Raw genomic sequence first — 14,134 nt, 5'->3', positions numbered from 1 at the left:
GGATGACCTGCGGGAACTCTGTGGAGAAGGACCTGGGGGTCCTGGTGGACAACAGGTTGGTCATGAGCCAGCAGCATGCCTCTGTGGCCAAGAAGACTGATGGTATCCTGGGGTGTATTAAAAAGAGAGTGGCCAGCAGGTTAAGGGAGGTGATCCTACCACTCTACTCTGCCCTGGTGAGGCCACATTTAGAATACTGTGTCCAGTTCTGGGCTCCCAGAACGAGTCCAGCCAAGGGTCACAAAGATGACAAAGGGCCTGGAGCATCTCCCATATGAGGAAAGGCTGAGTAACTTGGGTCTGTTCAGCCTGGGGAAAAGAAGACTGAGAGGGGATCTGATCAGTGTTTATAAATATCTAAAGGAAGGTGGGAGGCAAATGGATGAGGCCAGGCTCTTCTTGGTGGAGCGTAGGAATAGGACAAGGAGCAATGGCCTAAAACTCAAATATAAGAAGTTCTGTACTAATGTTCAGAAGAACTTCTATACGGTAAGGATGACAGAGCACTGGAATAGGCTGCCCAGAGAGGCTGTGGAGTCTCCTTCTATACAGATATTCAAGACCCGCCTGGATGCCTATCTGTGTGACCTATTGTAGGGAACCTGTTTTGTCATACGGGTTGGACTCGATGATACCTTGAGGTCCCTTCCAACCCCTGTGATTCTGTATGGTTCTGTATGGTTTCCTACGAGACAGGAGAGAACAGTGAAAAGGGTGACAATATATTAACTCTTGCCTCACGATACAGTAGTGCTTGAAGGTCAACACAGGACAGTGTCAGACATACTCCAAGCTACTTTAGAAAAAAACGCTGGACAGATTTCAGTTAAAATAGGCTCTTCAGTGTGCACTGCCTGGCCATTACCGCGGCTCTTTGCTTGACACTTCAGATCTGCGGTCGTGGGAGCAGTGTTAATGAAGACACGTTATCTGCTCAGAAGTATGTTTGGCTTTACGTACATTAGCGGACAGGTGGGAGTGAGTTGTCTTCGACTCGTCCTGCGAGCCCACTCCGACAACTTCGCGGCTCCGAGAACCTCTCGGAGCAGACAGCCCGCTCCTCACGGCCCGCCCAGCCGCGCCCCAGCCTCACGCACGGTTGAGGAGAGCGACGGCTCGGCCCCGCGCCGGGGAGGGCGGCAGTCCATCCCGGCCCGCCCCGTGCCGCGCAGCCCCGCCGCTCCCGCCTGCCCCCCGCGGCACATGACCCGCTATGGAGGCGCGCCGGCGCTGCCCAGAAGTTTGGAGCCAGGGGAGCGAACAGAGGGGTCGGCGGCAGAGGGCACCCAGCCGCGGGCGGCAAAGCGGGGCGGCGGGCGGGCAGGTGAGGCGCGGCGCGAGGCGGCGGAGCGCAGCCGGGCTGCCTGAGGGGGCAGCGGCGCCCAGACGGACGGTGCGAGGCGGCTGCTCCGGGCTGGGGCGAGGGTCCCGCGGCGGGACGGGACGCGGTCGGACGGGCGGTACCGGCAACTTCGGCGGCGGCTGTCGGCGAAGTGCGGGCGCAAGGAGGTGCCCCGGGAGCCGGGGTCCGCGTGTAAGGGCGCAGAGGGGGCCGGGGCGTGCTGGCGGACGGAGCCGTGGGGCCGGAGGGAGGGCGGAGGCGTCGGGCGAGGCCGAGCTCGGGGCGGGTCGCTGGGCGTCCCCGCTCTGCTCGCGCAGCCAGCTGATGGTGTTGTGCCGTGCTGGTTCGTTTCCTTCGCACTCGGCTCACGGGACACTTGATTGAGAGGTCGGGGATGACCCTGAAGCCGAAGGGGCCGCGTGGGTTGGCGCTGGCAGATGGTGCCTGGCGCTTCCCCCAGACAGCACGCGGTGAGGCTGCCTCACAGTACCTCAGGTATCTCTGGTATGCGAGCCCAGCAGCCCGCTTGGCCTCTGCCTCTGATGGAGGCATCATTTGGAGGAAGTGGGGATGGTGAGGTGCCCCGGGGGCAGGAGCTGGAGCATCAGAAAGTACCACTTCTCTAGGCTGGCCCCACTGCCGCCACTGGGAACATCTCTGCAGCTTTGTTGTGTTTTCCATCCAGGAGAGTGTGGGCTGCTGCTGGCAGCTACAGGATGAAGTCGCCTCCTTGCTGCATGTCTCTTTCTTCCCAAGCGTCCCTGGAGGAACAGGGGAATAGCACGTCGCTGGGCTCCCTGGACTGCAGTGTTTTCTCCAGCGAGGAGGAGCAGGGGCCCCTGCTGCAGAAGGTCATTCCTTCCCTGGACTGCTTTACAATCAATGTGGGAGGCAGCCGCTTTTTGATGTCCCAGCAAACTTTGTCTTGCTACCCCGACACTCGTCTCGGCAAACTGGCTGTGGTGGTCTCTGCTGCCCGGGACGTGGCCTCTGGCCTCCTTGAGCTCTGTGATGATGCCAACCTGGTGGAGAATGAGTATTTCTTTGACCGGAGCTCACAGGCATTTCACTACATCCTGAACTACTACCAGACAGGGAGGCTGCATGTGATGGAGCAGCTGTGTGCGCTGTCCTTCCTGCAGGAGATCCAGTACTGGGGCTTGGATGAGCTCAGCATCGATTCCTGCTGCAGAGATCGGTGAGCTGTGGGAAAACACAGAGCAGGAGCATGGGCTGAGTGAGCTCAGCACTGGCTGGTGCTCAGGGACAGTCAGGTGAGAGATCCAGCAGTAGGGCAGAGGAGGTAGCAGAGAAGAAGTATTCTCAAAGCTGGGCAAATTCAGCAGTGAATCCTACTCTAGAGGTGGGTGGAAGCAGGAAATGGGACAAAGAGGTGTATTGAGTGAGATCTCTGCTTACCTTTGCTGTGAGGGACAGGGTGGCAGTGGGGACAAGATAGTGAGAGCCTGGCATGAGCAGGATCTGGATTTTTCTGCACCAGTTTCAGACTGGCCCTGGAAGTTCGAAGTGGAAAGTGGCAGTGCTAGAAATAGGATGGGCTGTCAAAGCAGAGATGTCCTTTCAGTGTTATTCAGATTGAGGTTTTATCCTAGCCAAGGGGGATCACATGTGGAGTCATGAGTCTGGAGAGTTTGGAGCCTCTCTGCCCAGTACTTTCCATTCTGCACAATTCCCAGATCCAAGCAAGAGAGGCAGAAGGTGGGAGTGGTCACTGCCATGCTGAGAGTGGGTGGTATGGCTGCAGGAGCAGCTGTGAGGAGAAGCATTGCACATGGATTTAGCAGCTTACAGGGAGGGGGCAGCAGCAGAGGGAACATGGCTTGCTAGAGACAAATTGTGACAGGCAGTTTAGGAACAAGGTGGGTTTTGACTGAACCACCTCCAGGATGTTTCTGGTAATTCTATTTGCACCTACTTTATCCACCATTTTAGCATTACTGGTTTGTTTGTAGTATAAAGAGTATAACTGCTATTAATTAAAGTGGTTATATCAGAACTACTAGAAATAATCTAGCACCTCCACCCTCCTTCACCCTTCCCCCCCTCCAAAAAAAATGCTTAAGTTATCCTATCCTCGGATGGTTTAGTTCTGCGTCTGAGAAGCTGGATCCTAGTTTTCATCCCATTCTTCATTCAGTAGTAGATATAACTGAAAAATCCTAATTCTTTGGTGGTACAAGAAGCTACTGACTTCTTGGGCATATGCAAGAGTAACTGTGCATCAAATGAAGGCTAAATTGGATAGCCCCCTAATTTAAGTCTTTATATCTACAGCTGTTAGGAAATAAAAAGGAAAATTATTTTTACAATGTAATTTGGGAATGTTGTTTCATGAAATAGTTCTGTAAATATGCTCTAACAAAACGTTCAACTATGCATTTACAATCTGTAAGTTTCAGTCAGCAAAGATTCATGCTTTGTTGTGTGACAGCCCATATGTTTAAAGAAAGTAAGGTAACATGAGTCATCTGAGCATGTATTGATCAGAACTTCATACATGAACTGCACAGCTTTCATTATGCCTTCCCTTCTAGCACTGCAGATACACACCAATGTTATAAAACTGCAATAAAATTGAGGATAATGGAGAAACAGAGGGTCTGGTTGTTCCAGGACTGTCAGTGCTGTGACCTGGGTAAGTAGGAACATCAGATCAAAGGAAACATGCTGTAGGGTCTCAGTTAATAAAATCCTTCATGACACACTTGACATCAGGGTTTTCTAATTTCCAGTGGTGTATACTTTAATGTGTAGTCTTATGCCTCTCATAGTAGAGGATAAGAAAAGCGTATGCATATTGGTATTAAAAATCTTTTTGTTGGGTGATTCCTGGGCAGGTACTTCCGGAGGAAGGAGCTGAGTGAAGCCTTAGACATCAAGAAAGATGCAGAAGAACTGGATGCTCAAGATGAGGAAGAGGACTTTTCTGGTAGCCTCTGTCCTAGTGTCAGACAGAAACTTTGGGAAGTTTTGGAAAAGCCTGGTTCCTCTGCAGTAGCCAGGACTTTTGGTACTTTATCCATGGCTTTTGTTGTTGTGTCCATTGCCAACATGGCTTTGATTTCAGTAGAGCTAAGCTGGCTGGCCCCACCGCTACTGGATGCCCTTGAGTACCTGTGCATTGCGTGGTTCACTGTGGAGTTTGTTCTGAGGTTCCTGTGCACACGGGATCGGTGTCGCTTTCTGAGGAGTGTGGCAAACATCATAGACCTCCTTGCTATTTTACCTTTCTACATCACCCTGCTGGTAGAGAGTCTGTGTGGTGGGGAGAGCTCCCAAGAACTGGAAAATGTGGGGCGCATTGTCCAAGTGCTGAGACTGCTCAGAGCGCTGCGGATGTTGAAGCTGGGAAGACATTCAACAGGTACTTCAGCCATGGCAGTGGTAGTTCTTACTTTTGCTACCAACAAGTTGTCCCTGTTTTGTGTGCATTTCTGCCTAACTTTTATATACAATGTAACGTTAGCTGTGATGGCTTGTGAAACTCTTACTTTTGGACACTGATAACAGTGTCAGGAGATTTCTTCAACAAATTTTAGTTCTTCATAAAGCCAGTACATTTCGTTTGCCTAGAACATTTACAAAAGCAGGAGCAAAAGCTGCATGGTATAAACCCTTTACCAGTCGTTCACAATGTCACAAATTTGCAAACATTTTTATTTGAGTTAGTTAGGAGCGAAGCAAGGGAAGAAACAGAAGTGACCCACACTTTTATATTATCAGAGGCTCACTAATGACAGTTTATAATTACCTTCATCATTTGTTACGCTACAGAAGTTTATGGAAATAAATGTATCATGATTTTGTCTGCATTGCACATCCTGAAAACAAGGCTCTGTTGGGTAGAGAACGTGTCAATAAAACTATTTAAAGGGAATCATACTGGGCAGTGGGTTGTTGGGCCCTCTGACCATGTTGAACACAGCTGGGGAACTGAATTGGCATTAGGTTCAGCACATAGTGGCAATGTCAGGTTCAGCCAGCATTCTAATGTGATGCCCTTCATGTCCAAGCACTCCTGATGTAGTCCTTCTAGGATTTCCTGCCTTTAAGCAGTAATGGTTTGCTTCATTTTTTGGAGAGCCATCTCCACCCTCTTCATGAACTGACCCTATTTCAGTGGGCCTGTAGCAGCAGGACATACCTTTATTTTTGTTTGCATTGAAGAGCAGTGAATCTTTGTACCAGTAGTGAATAGCTTTAATACTGCTGAGCATAATCATAGTGGTTTGGGATTATGCCTGTCCGGATGAGCAACTGTCCCTTGGAAAGCAGTTGAAAGGAAGCTGCTAATGATTCAGTTCATCAGTGAGTTTGCTATGCTTCAGGATAATTTTTACAGTTTTTGTTCTGTACAAGGAAGCTTACTGCCCACTTCCAATTACATGAATGTGAATGCATTCCTCCCTTGTTCTGAGAATATGAAAAAGATTTTAACACATCAAGGCAGTTCTGTGCTAAATGACAAGATTATGATCCAAGAGTATGTTAATTCTAGTTAGAAACTTTCCAAAGTTTCCACTTCATGGTACTTTACTGTTACAGAATGAATGCATGAAACTCAGTTCTGAGGCTTTTTCTGTCAGCTGAAAAGTAAGTTTCAAATGCCTGTATAGTAACTGTTATCTCCAGCTGTATTCAGTGCTTCAGTGCTTTCAGAGGTGGTCTAAACCATACATGTCCAACCTGCTAGTTTTATGATTTTGTTTCCCTCTTTTTTTTTTCTTTTATTAAAAAACTTATTTAAAAAAGCTTTGTTGCTTATATACTTTAAGTGTATTATATATTTTGTATGTGGCCCAAGACAATTCCTCTCCACTCCCAGGCAAGCCAAAAGGTTGGACACCCATGGTCTAAACTTTTGTGCCTATTTATTTTTAAAGTTAAATTCATTAAAATATTATCATTGTTTATTTCACAATATTGTGTTACTAATGTTAAGAGTTTAATAATTCATTTGCCATGTTTGGTAGAAAAAGGGTATTAATTTTATCTAAATACAGTCTCCTACTATGAAAGTGAGCTGCCGCCTTTCTTCTGCAATCAAAATACCAATTTTGGCATACAAGAAGTGACATACGTCACTATTTAAGCCATTCAGAGCAGCATTACTGCCACTGTGCTTGCTTCTTTGATAGTTTGGAGTTACTAGTTACTTAGTCGCAGAACAGTAAATCAGCTTTGGCTCTTGTCTGTATAATTTAAATGTAGAAGGTCATGAATTTGATTTTCTGTCAGAAGAGATGTGGTTGCTAAGGCAAAACATAACTCTAATAAGTCAAGACAAAAAATAGATTAGCAGACCTGAAGCGTAATTTCTGACGAATAGAGGTTTGCAGTGGAAAAGAGTTGTGCTAACATGGTTCTCAACACACTTCTGACCATAGTAGCTAATGGAAGATAAACGCTGTAAGTACAATACACAGACATCATCCTTGCACACACGTAGGCAGTTCTGATAAATCTCAGAGTGTAGGAGTGGCACTCAGACACTTCTCTCTTGCATTAGGCAGCTTAAAACTGCCTCCCAGTGAATGTACCGTGACTCTTGCGCTCTCAGATCAGACAAAACTTACACACTGCTCACCTGTTTTGTGTGGCAAAAGGAATGCAAGATCATAGGAAAAGAGATGAAAAAAACTGTAGCTGCTAGGAGCAACTCCTCTGTCACCAAGGCAGGATGATCGCAGTCACGAGTCATGGTCACCGTGCAGACCCACAGCAAAGCTGAGATCCCAACAGCAGCACGGTTCAGCTGTCAGAGGCAGAAATGAGTTATGAAAAATCTAATTCAATTCTTCTGAGAAAATCTAAGTCAATTCCTTTGTTTTTAAAGAAATGGCAGACTAACCCTTTTTGTAGGGAAGGGAAAGAAAAATGGAAGAATCCCTTGAAATCTGAACTCAGTTAACAAGAGGGATGTAATGCTCAGAAACACCTGGGCCATACTGGAGTGTTAAATTATGCAAAGTGCTGTACCTTGTCAAAGAACAACTGAGAAATTAGTAGTACTTCTACCAGAAAATGTATAGCTAGAGGATGAGATGACTTCTGAGATACTGAAGTTACAGATTTGAGTGGGTTAGGAATGAGTAAGATCTGAACCTGCATTTTTCACGTTTTCTGATGCTGCTCAGCTGTTGGCTTCCTTCTGGGGCCATGTTTTGTCTGAGGCTTTGCTTGTCCTCCTCTAGGAAGCACTTATAAATTTACAGCTTGAGAAGTAGGGTGTGAGCATCTGATGGCAGTGGGCATGTTTGAGAGAAGGTTATATTGTATGTCAGGATTAGATGTTTCTGGATACATGAGAAAGCAAGACTTCAGCGTTTCCAGAATTCGGTGCCAAAAATTTAGGATGATTTAAATGCTGTGTGTAAACTGAGGCTCCTGATTATCGGCTTGTATTGTCCCGTTCCTTTGGGCAACAAAGAGGTGGAACCTGAGATGCATGGCATAAATGCCTCTCCTTCCTGCTGCTGGTTCCAAGGGTGGAGCTGTTTGCTTGCCCCAGCCACACTGGCTGTTGCAGCAGCTCAACACCTTCCAGCATGAGTAACCAAGCTGCTATGGCTCCTGGCAAGGAGCTCTCGTAGCTCTCATAAGACTTGCTGAGGTTCCTGTGATGGAAAAACTAGTTTGGCTGGATAAATCATTTTTAAAAGTTAAAGTAAAGCAGAATACATAATCTTTCTGAATACACCAACTGAATCCCATTTGGAATGAGCTGTGGAGTCCAGTAAGTTGTCTGATTCATAGATGCATCTAAAAACATTTCCTGATGTCTTCTGAAGGCAAGTGATGGAGGACCACCACTTCACTGATTTCAGTGATTATGCACGAATATTTACTTTGATTTAAAAAAAAATAAAGGTCATTGTTTTTTCTTTTTCTTTAACACCTGGTTTTGATAACCAAGGCAGCTTGAGTTCTGTTGTGGTTTTCTTTTTCCAGAGATACAGAATCATTTTTATTATACTCTCCAGTTTTTCAGCATCATTGCTTTAGATACGGGTAGTAGAACTAAGAATAATTTTAAAAGAACATACCAGACTCCTTAAGAATAATTAACCATTAAAAAAAATATTTTGCTGAAGGTGTCATCAATATGACACAACTAGTTAGCAGTCACAGCCTTGTTCCTGCTTATTTCAACCTGATTTAAAGGAGTTGTGCTGTTGTTTTGTTCTGTTTTGTTTTTTAACCAGTATTCTTGGGATCCATTCTAAAGGGCAAACCTAGCTTTTACAGTCTACTTATGTTACAGATACTTTTAAATTGGTGTACCTTCTTCCTAGGTCACCTGAAAGGATTTATTCTTCTACCTTGTTCAGTATGAAATTTTACATGGCAACTGAGTATAATAACTTCTTTGGAAGATGAGAGCTTGATCTGTATCCTTTCAACTGTCCATTGGTTTTGCACTGCTGATCTTAGTATATTTTCAAAATCTGGAGAAAGTCATGTTAATAGAAAAAAAAATATTAGACTGGTATATTTTATTCCCCTTTTCTGTTACATAAATAACCTGTATCACTTACAATAAACATTCTAACCAACAGTCTATAGTCACAGCAATATAAAACCGGGATATGGGCAAATCCTTAACTGTTGCTAGCAGAAGAAAACTTTGAAAAAGGAAACATCCCCTACAAAATAGTCTGTTCTTCCACTGTTTGCTGAACATAAATGAAAACTTTAAAACTCATTAGATCTTAAGGGGAAAAGATACAGAGCCAAGTGCAAAAAGAAATTTTATTTTATTTTGAGATTGTGGAAGGAAAGCAAATCAAATTGATTGTTACTTCAGTGTACTTCAATGAGCGTATGAAGTCTGCAAGCAGAAGCAGTAAGACACTATGCAAATGTTGGTTTAGTTACAAGTGTACTCTCATGAAGAGTAATTGATAAGCACTGTGAGTTTTTTTCACATTTTAAGGAAAATATATAGCACGTTTTTAAGAAGAATATTAACAATCCAAAATCACTTGTGATTGAAAAGATAATTTCAGTCTCCCATGTTTTTCAGCTGGTTTGGTACACTGTTATCTTCTTTTGTTTATGAGCAACATTTATCCATTGCAGTGTTATTGGATTTACTTTCCTGCTTGCTTTGTCAGGCAGCCTGGCCTTGAGGCAGCAGCTCTAAAAGGAATGTGGGGCATTATGGAGAGCAATCTGCTGCACATAAATTCCCCATTCAACTCATGGGCATCAGTAAATTAACAGGAGAATACTTGTTTGCTTTGGGAAGCTTTGCTATCTCCAGTTTTGGCACAAGCACAGCTGCTGCTGGACTACTGTATTTGTTTTGATCTCTCCAGATAAAGATGTTGATAGACTGTAAAGGGGAAGAAGGATCAGAGAGAGGTTATGAGAACTATAAAAGGATTGTAAACAGTGCTTAGCAAAGAAAAGGTACTGTAGAATTAGTGACAGAGTTACTGACAGAATTAGGCTCTAAGTACCCATCTGGGAACATGAATTTGACAACAAGGTGTTCTTTGGTCCAAGAGAAAAATATGAGAATGGCTGGAAAAGAGGCACATTCCAATTGAAAGTAGGGAGCAGATGTTTTCAGTGGTTTTAAATGGTTATTTATGTAACTCAATAAAAATTGTGGTAGACCCTCCATAATGGCCAATTACTAAATCAAGATATTGGTTAGTTTTTCTAAATTGTATGTTGTATGTAGTTCAAATGATAAGTAATAAGGAGAATTTATATGCTCTGTATAAAGGAAAAGTGAGATGATGTCAGTGTTTCAGTCCAACATCTTAATCTGTTTCTTTCTAAATCACATTTTTGCAGTAGTTTTTAGAGCTGCAGCCCTTTTTCCTAAGCCATGTTCATTAACAGCCAAAACAAAAGCATAAAACAATCAGCTTTCAAATATGACATGTTTCATGAATCTATGAAGGGAGCTACCCAAATAAACTTACTGACAGGATTTCTTGTCTTTCAGGGTTGCGGTCCCTTGGAATGACAATTGCCCAGTGCTATGAGGAGGTTGGCCTGCTGCTGCTTTTCCTTTCTGTAGGAATCTCTATATTTTCCACGGTGGAGTATTTTGTTGAGCAAGGTGTGCCAGGCACAACTTTTACAAGCGTACCTGGTGCTTGGTGGTGGGCAACAACATCCATGACAACTGTTGGTTATGGTGACATTAGACCAGATACAACTATTGGTAAGGTAGTGGCCTTCATGTGCATATTGTCAGGAATACTAGTTTTGGCTTTGCCAATAGCTATCATAAATGACCGGTTTTCTGCCTGTTACTTTACACTGAAGATAAAAGAAGCTGCTCTTCGGCAGCGTGAAGCTTTAAAGAGACTCATGAAGAACTCATCCAGTGACTCAAATATCAATGTTAATTTGCGAGACATATATGCACGCAGTGTCATGGATATGTTACGGTTGAAAAGCAGAGAGCGAGCGAGCACAAGGAGCAGTGGAGGAGATGACTTCTGGTTTTGACTTTTAAGTTATTTAGCCTTGTATAGCAAATAGACTACTTCAAAAATGTAGTATTAAGAATCTTTTTTTATCATTCAACTCATAGTGTATTTGCTTTTCCAGCTGGAGTTTTAGTTACTTTTACAGTGATATAGCCAGTATCAGCAAAAGGCTCTCAAGGGGCTCAGAAACATACTCCCAGAACGGGATCTTGTTAGGTGAGAAAGAAAATAATGGGTCCATCAAAGTAAAACAGTGTTACAAACACTTGTCTATGAATCTTATGTCCTTGCTAATGTGTAGTAATAAAATCTTAGCTGAAATTGCCATGGTGTTTTGAATTGTAAAGACCTATAGGATTTGTACTTGCAAAAAAAAAAAAAAAAGTTAAATACATTAAGAAAATCTGAAGGCCTAAATGGTTACCGGATATATACATGGTGGGTATCAGGAGAGCGGTGAAAAGTATTAAGCTGATCAAAGATCTGCAGCCAAGTGTAAAATAATCATGAATTGAGTGCCATAACTTAGAGCAAGCACCCTCTGCAATTGCTCTGGAATTTAAAGGAAATAATACAGCCTTTGCAGCAGAGGGGTCATTTACAAACTTACTTTGAACTATGACTTCTCCTTGTGTTTTGATTCTCTTAACTTATTTGTGCAGCTGAGCAGATTTTGTGCTTAAGTAAAGTCACCAGTGGATACCAGAAGAAACAGAAATGGTAAAAGATAATAAGTTACTCATTTCTCTATCTCCTGTTAAAATCGGGAAGTATTCCAGTTAGTGAGCCAGATATAAAAAAAATTATGATCTTCTAGGAGGTTAAATCAAAAATCACAAATCTCTCTCATTTCATTCTTTCGGCAATGTAATCATAGAATCATAGAATAGCCTGAGTTGAAAAGGACCATAATGATCATCAAGTTTCAACCCCCTGCTGTGTGCAGGGTCACCAACCACTAGAGCAGGCTGCCCAGAGCCACATCCAGCCTGGCCTTGAATGCCTCCAGGGATGGGGTATCCACAACCTGTTCCAGTGTGTCACCACCCTCTGCATGAAAGACTTTCTCCTAATATCTAATCTAAATCTCCCCTGTCTCAGTTTAAAACCATTCCCCCTTGTCCTGTCACTATCCATCCATGTAGACAGTTGTTCCCCTGCCTGTTTATACACTCCCTTCAAGTACTGGAAGGCCACAATGAGGCCTCCCCGGAGCCTTCTCTTCTCTAAGCTAAACAAGCCCGGTTCCCTCAACCTTTCTTCATAGGAGAGGTGCTCCAAACCTCTGATCATCATGGTGGCCCTCCTCTGGACATGTTCCAAGAGCTCTGCATCTTTCTTGTGCTGGGGGCCCCAGGCCTGGACGCAGTACTCCAGATGGGGCCTCACAAGAGCCAAGTAGAGGGAGACAATCACCTCCCTCTCCCTGCTGGCCACTCCTCTTCTAATGCACCCTAGAGCATAGTTGGCCTTCTGGGCTGCCAGCGAACACTGCAGGCTTGTGTCCAGCTTCTTGTCCACCAGGACCCCCCTGTCCTTCTCCGCAGGGCTGCTCTCAAGGAGTTCTCCCAGTTTGTATAAATACCTGGGATTGCCCCGGCCCAAGTGCAGCACCTTGCATTTGGCCTTGTTGAACCTCATTAGGTTCTCGTGGGCCCACTTGTCCAGCCTGTCCAGGTCCCTCTGCATGGCTTTGCTTCCCCCTACTGTATCGACTGCGCCACTCAGCTTGGTGTCATCTGCAAACTTGCTGAAGATGCACTCAATTCCATCTTCTATGTCACTGATAAAGGTGTTGAAGAGCACTGGTCCCAAGACCGACCCCTGAGGGACACCACTCATGACCAGCCTTCACCCTGTCATAGAACCATTGATCACAACCCTTTGGCTGCAACAGCCAACAAATTCTTAATCTACCAAACAGTCCATCCTTCTAATCCATACCTCTCCAATTTAGAGAGAAGGATGTGGTGAGGGACCATGGCTTTGGAAAAGTCCAGGTAGATGACATCCGTCGCCCTTACCCTGACCACCAAGGCCATCACTCCGTCACAGAAGGTCACCAGATTGGTCAGGCAAGATCTGCTCTTGGTGAACATTATTTATATTTGGCAGTAATTCAACATACTACCTAAGAGGAGGCATCTGTTAGCTGTGGATTATTTAATTTGATCAAGTATTTATGTGTTTGGAAGGCTTAGACTGTCTTTGAGTATATGAGCAGGTGAAAAACGTGCTTTTAATAAATACTGAATAACACTTGTTCAGAAGCAAGGATGTGATTTCCTCCGATTCCCTGTAAATGTAATACAGAAAGTAGATTTTTCAAAGGCTACAACCTTGATGCAAACTTAACAAAAATTCAACTTCTGATTTGTCAGTTGATATCAGCCAGCATTTGGATTTGGGATGGGTGCAGCATGTGCAGCAGTCATCAGGGGCATGATAAAACTGAGGGAAAGTGTAAGATACCAGAAGAGTGTGTCTCGGTCTACCAGTATAAGACTTGTTCTGAAAATTTGTAGGTCAGGCTTACCATCTCTGTTACACAAAGATCAAACAATGTTATCATAGTGTTTCCTTCTGCCCTGATATTCTATGAGTACATGACAAAACTCCCATGGATGTCCAGGATACACAATTAATTCTACAAGGAAAGGCTTGATGCAGCCCACTCTAAGTTGTTAATTCGTAGCTTCTTGGAGCAGGAAGTCTCTAAGCTGCATAAATTGTACAGGCTGTTTCTCATTCAAAAGTCATTCTAATTATAGAGAATTAGGAAGAAGCTTTTATTGTGGGAAGACTGTTTTGTAATGTCTTTTGTGCTTTCTTGTACAGCATCTGATCTCTGTTTGAGAAAGGAAATGCAGTTAAATAGATGACTGATTCTCTTTAGGGAATGGCTGCTTTTATTGCATCCTGTGTTTGTTATGAAGGACTCAGAAGAAGGAGAGAAATGTTCTGGGATGTATCAGTTGATTCACTCCTTTCACCAGGTCTGAAAATAAAATTTCTTAGAAATGCCCTTGGGAAAATGTGGCTGAGACTTTATCCAGTAGCTGCTTCAACTTCTATTTTCAGACCTCTTGATTTTAAATTCAGACTCTCCATAGAAGTGAAGTGTTTGTCAGTCATGTTGTTTATTCAGCAAGAATATTCGGTAGTATTACCAGTTTGCAGATGAAGATCTGTTCTGATTTCAACCCTTATAGAGGGAACCAGAGCATTCATACTGAAAGACAAGCAGTACAGGGCATTACAACTCTAAAACATGAATGTATGCCATTTATCTACTACTACAGATTTGGAAAACAGC

At 44.0% G+C, this 14,134-nt stretch overlaps 1 protein-coding gene across 2 annotated transcripts; it reads left to right on the top strand.

Annotated features, from left to right (window-relative positions):
- KCNV1 (potassium voltage-gated channel modifier subfamily V member 1) lies at positions 1,199-11,202 on the top strand. 2 transcript variants are annotated; one of them, XM_021388325.1, is made up of 4 exons: positions 1,199-1,324; positions 2,028-2,540; positions 4,201-4,727; positions 10,326-11,202. In XM_021388325.1, the coding sequence occupies exons 2-4, from the start codon at positions 2,059-2,061 to the stop codon at positions 10,835-10,837; spliced, it is 1,521 nt and encodes a 506-aa protein (XP_021244000.1). In that variant the 5' UTR covers positions 1,199-1,324; positions 2,028-2,058; the 3' UTR covers positions 10,838-11,202. The 2 variants fall into 2 exon arrangements, with proteins under 2 accessions (XP_021244000.1, XP_021244001.1); XM_021388326.1 differs by lacking the exon at positions 1,199-1,324 and adding an exon at positions 1,369-1,534.

Source organism: Numida meleagris, chromosome 2 (assembly GCF_002078875.1).
Source record: "Numida meleagris isolate 19003 breed g44 Domestic line chromosome 2, NumMel1.0, whole genome shotgun sequence".
In the NCBI taxonomy this organism is placed as follows: Eukaryota; Metazoa; Chordata; class Aves; order Galliformes; family Numididae; genus Numida; species Numida meleagris.
The sequence above is the reverse complement of the archived record's forward strand: the minus strand, read 5'-3'. Positions and strand labels throughout refer to the sequence as shown.

Coding starts and splice junctions, on each gene's coding strand:
- KCNV1 (XM_021388325.1), top strand. CDS start 2,059: ATGAAGTCGCCTCCTTGCTGCATGTCTCTTTCTTCCCAAGCGTCCCTG. Junction 2,541..4,200: donor GATTCCTGCTGCAGAGATCG/GTGAGCTGTGGG, acceptor ATTCCTGGGCAG/GTACTTCCGGAGGAAGGAGC. Junction 4,728..10,325: donor GCTGGGAAGACATTCAACAG/GTACTTCAGCCA, acceptor CTTGTCTTTCAG/GGTTGCGGTCCCTTGGAATG.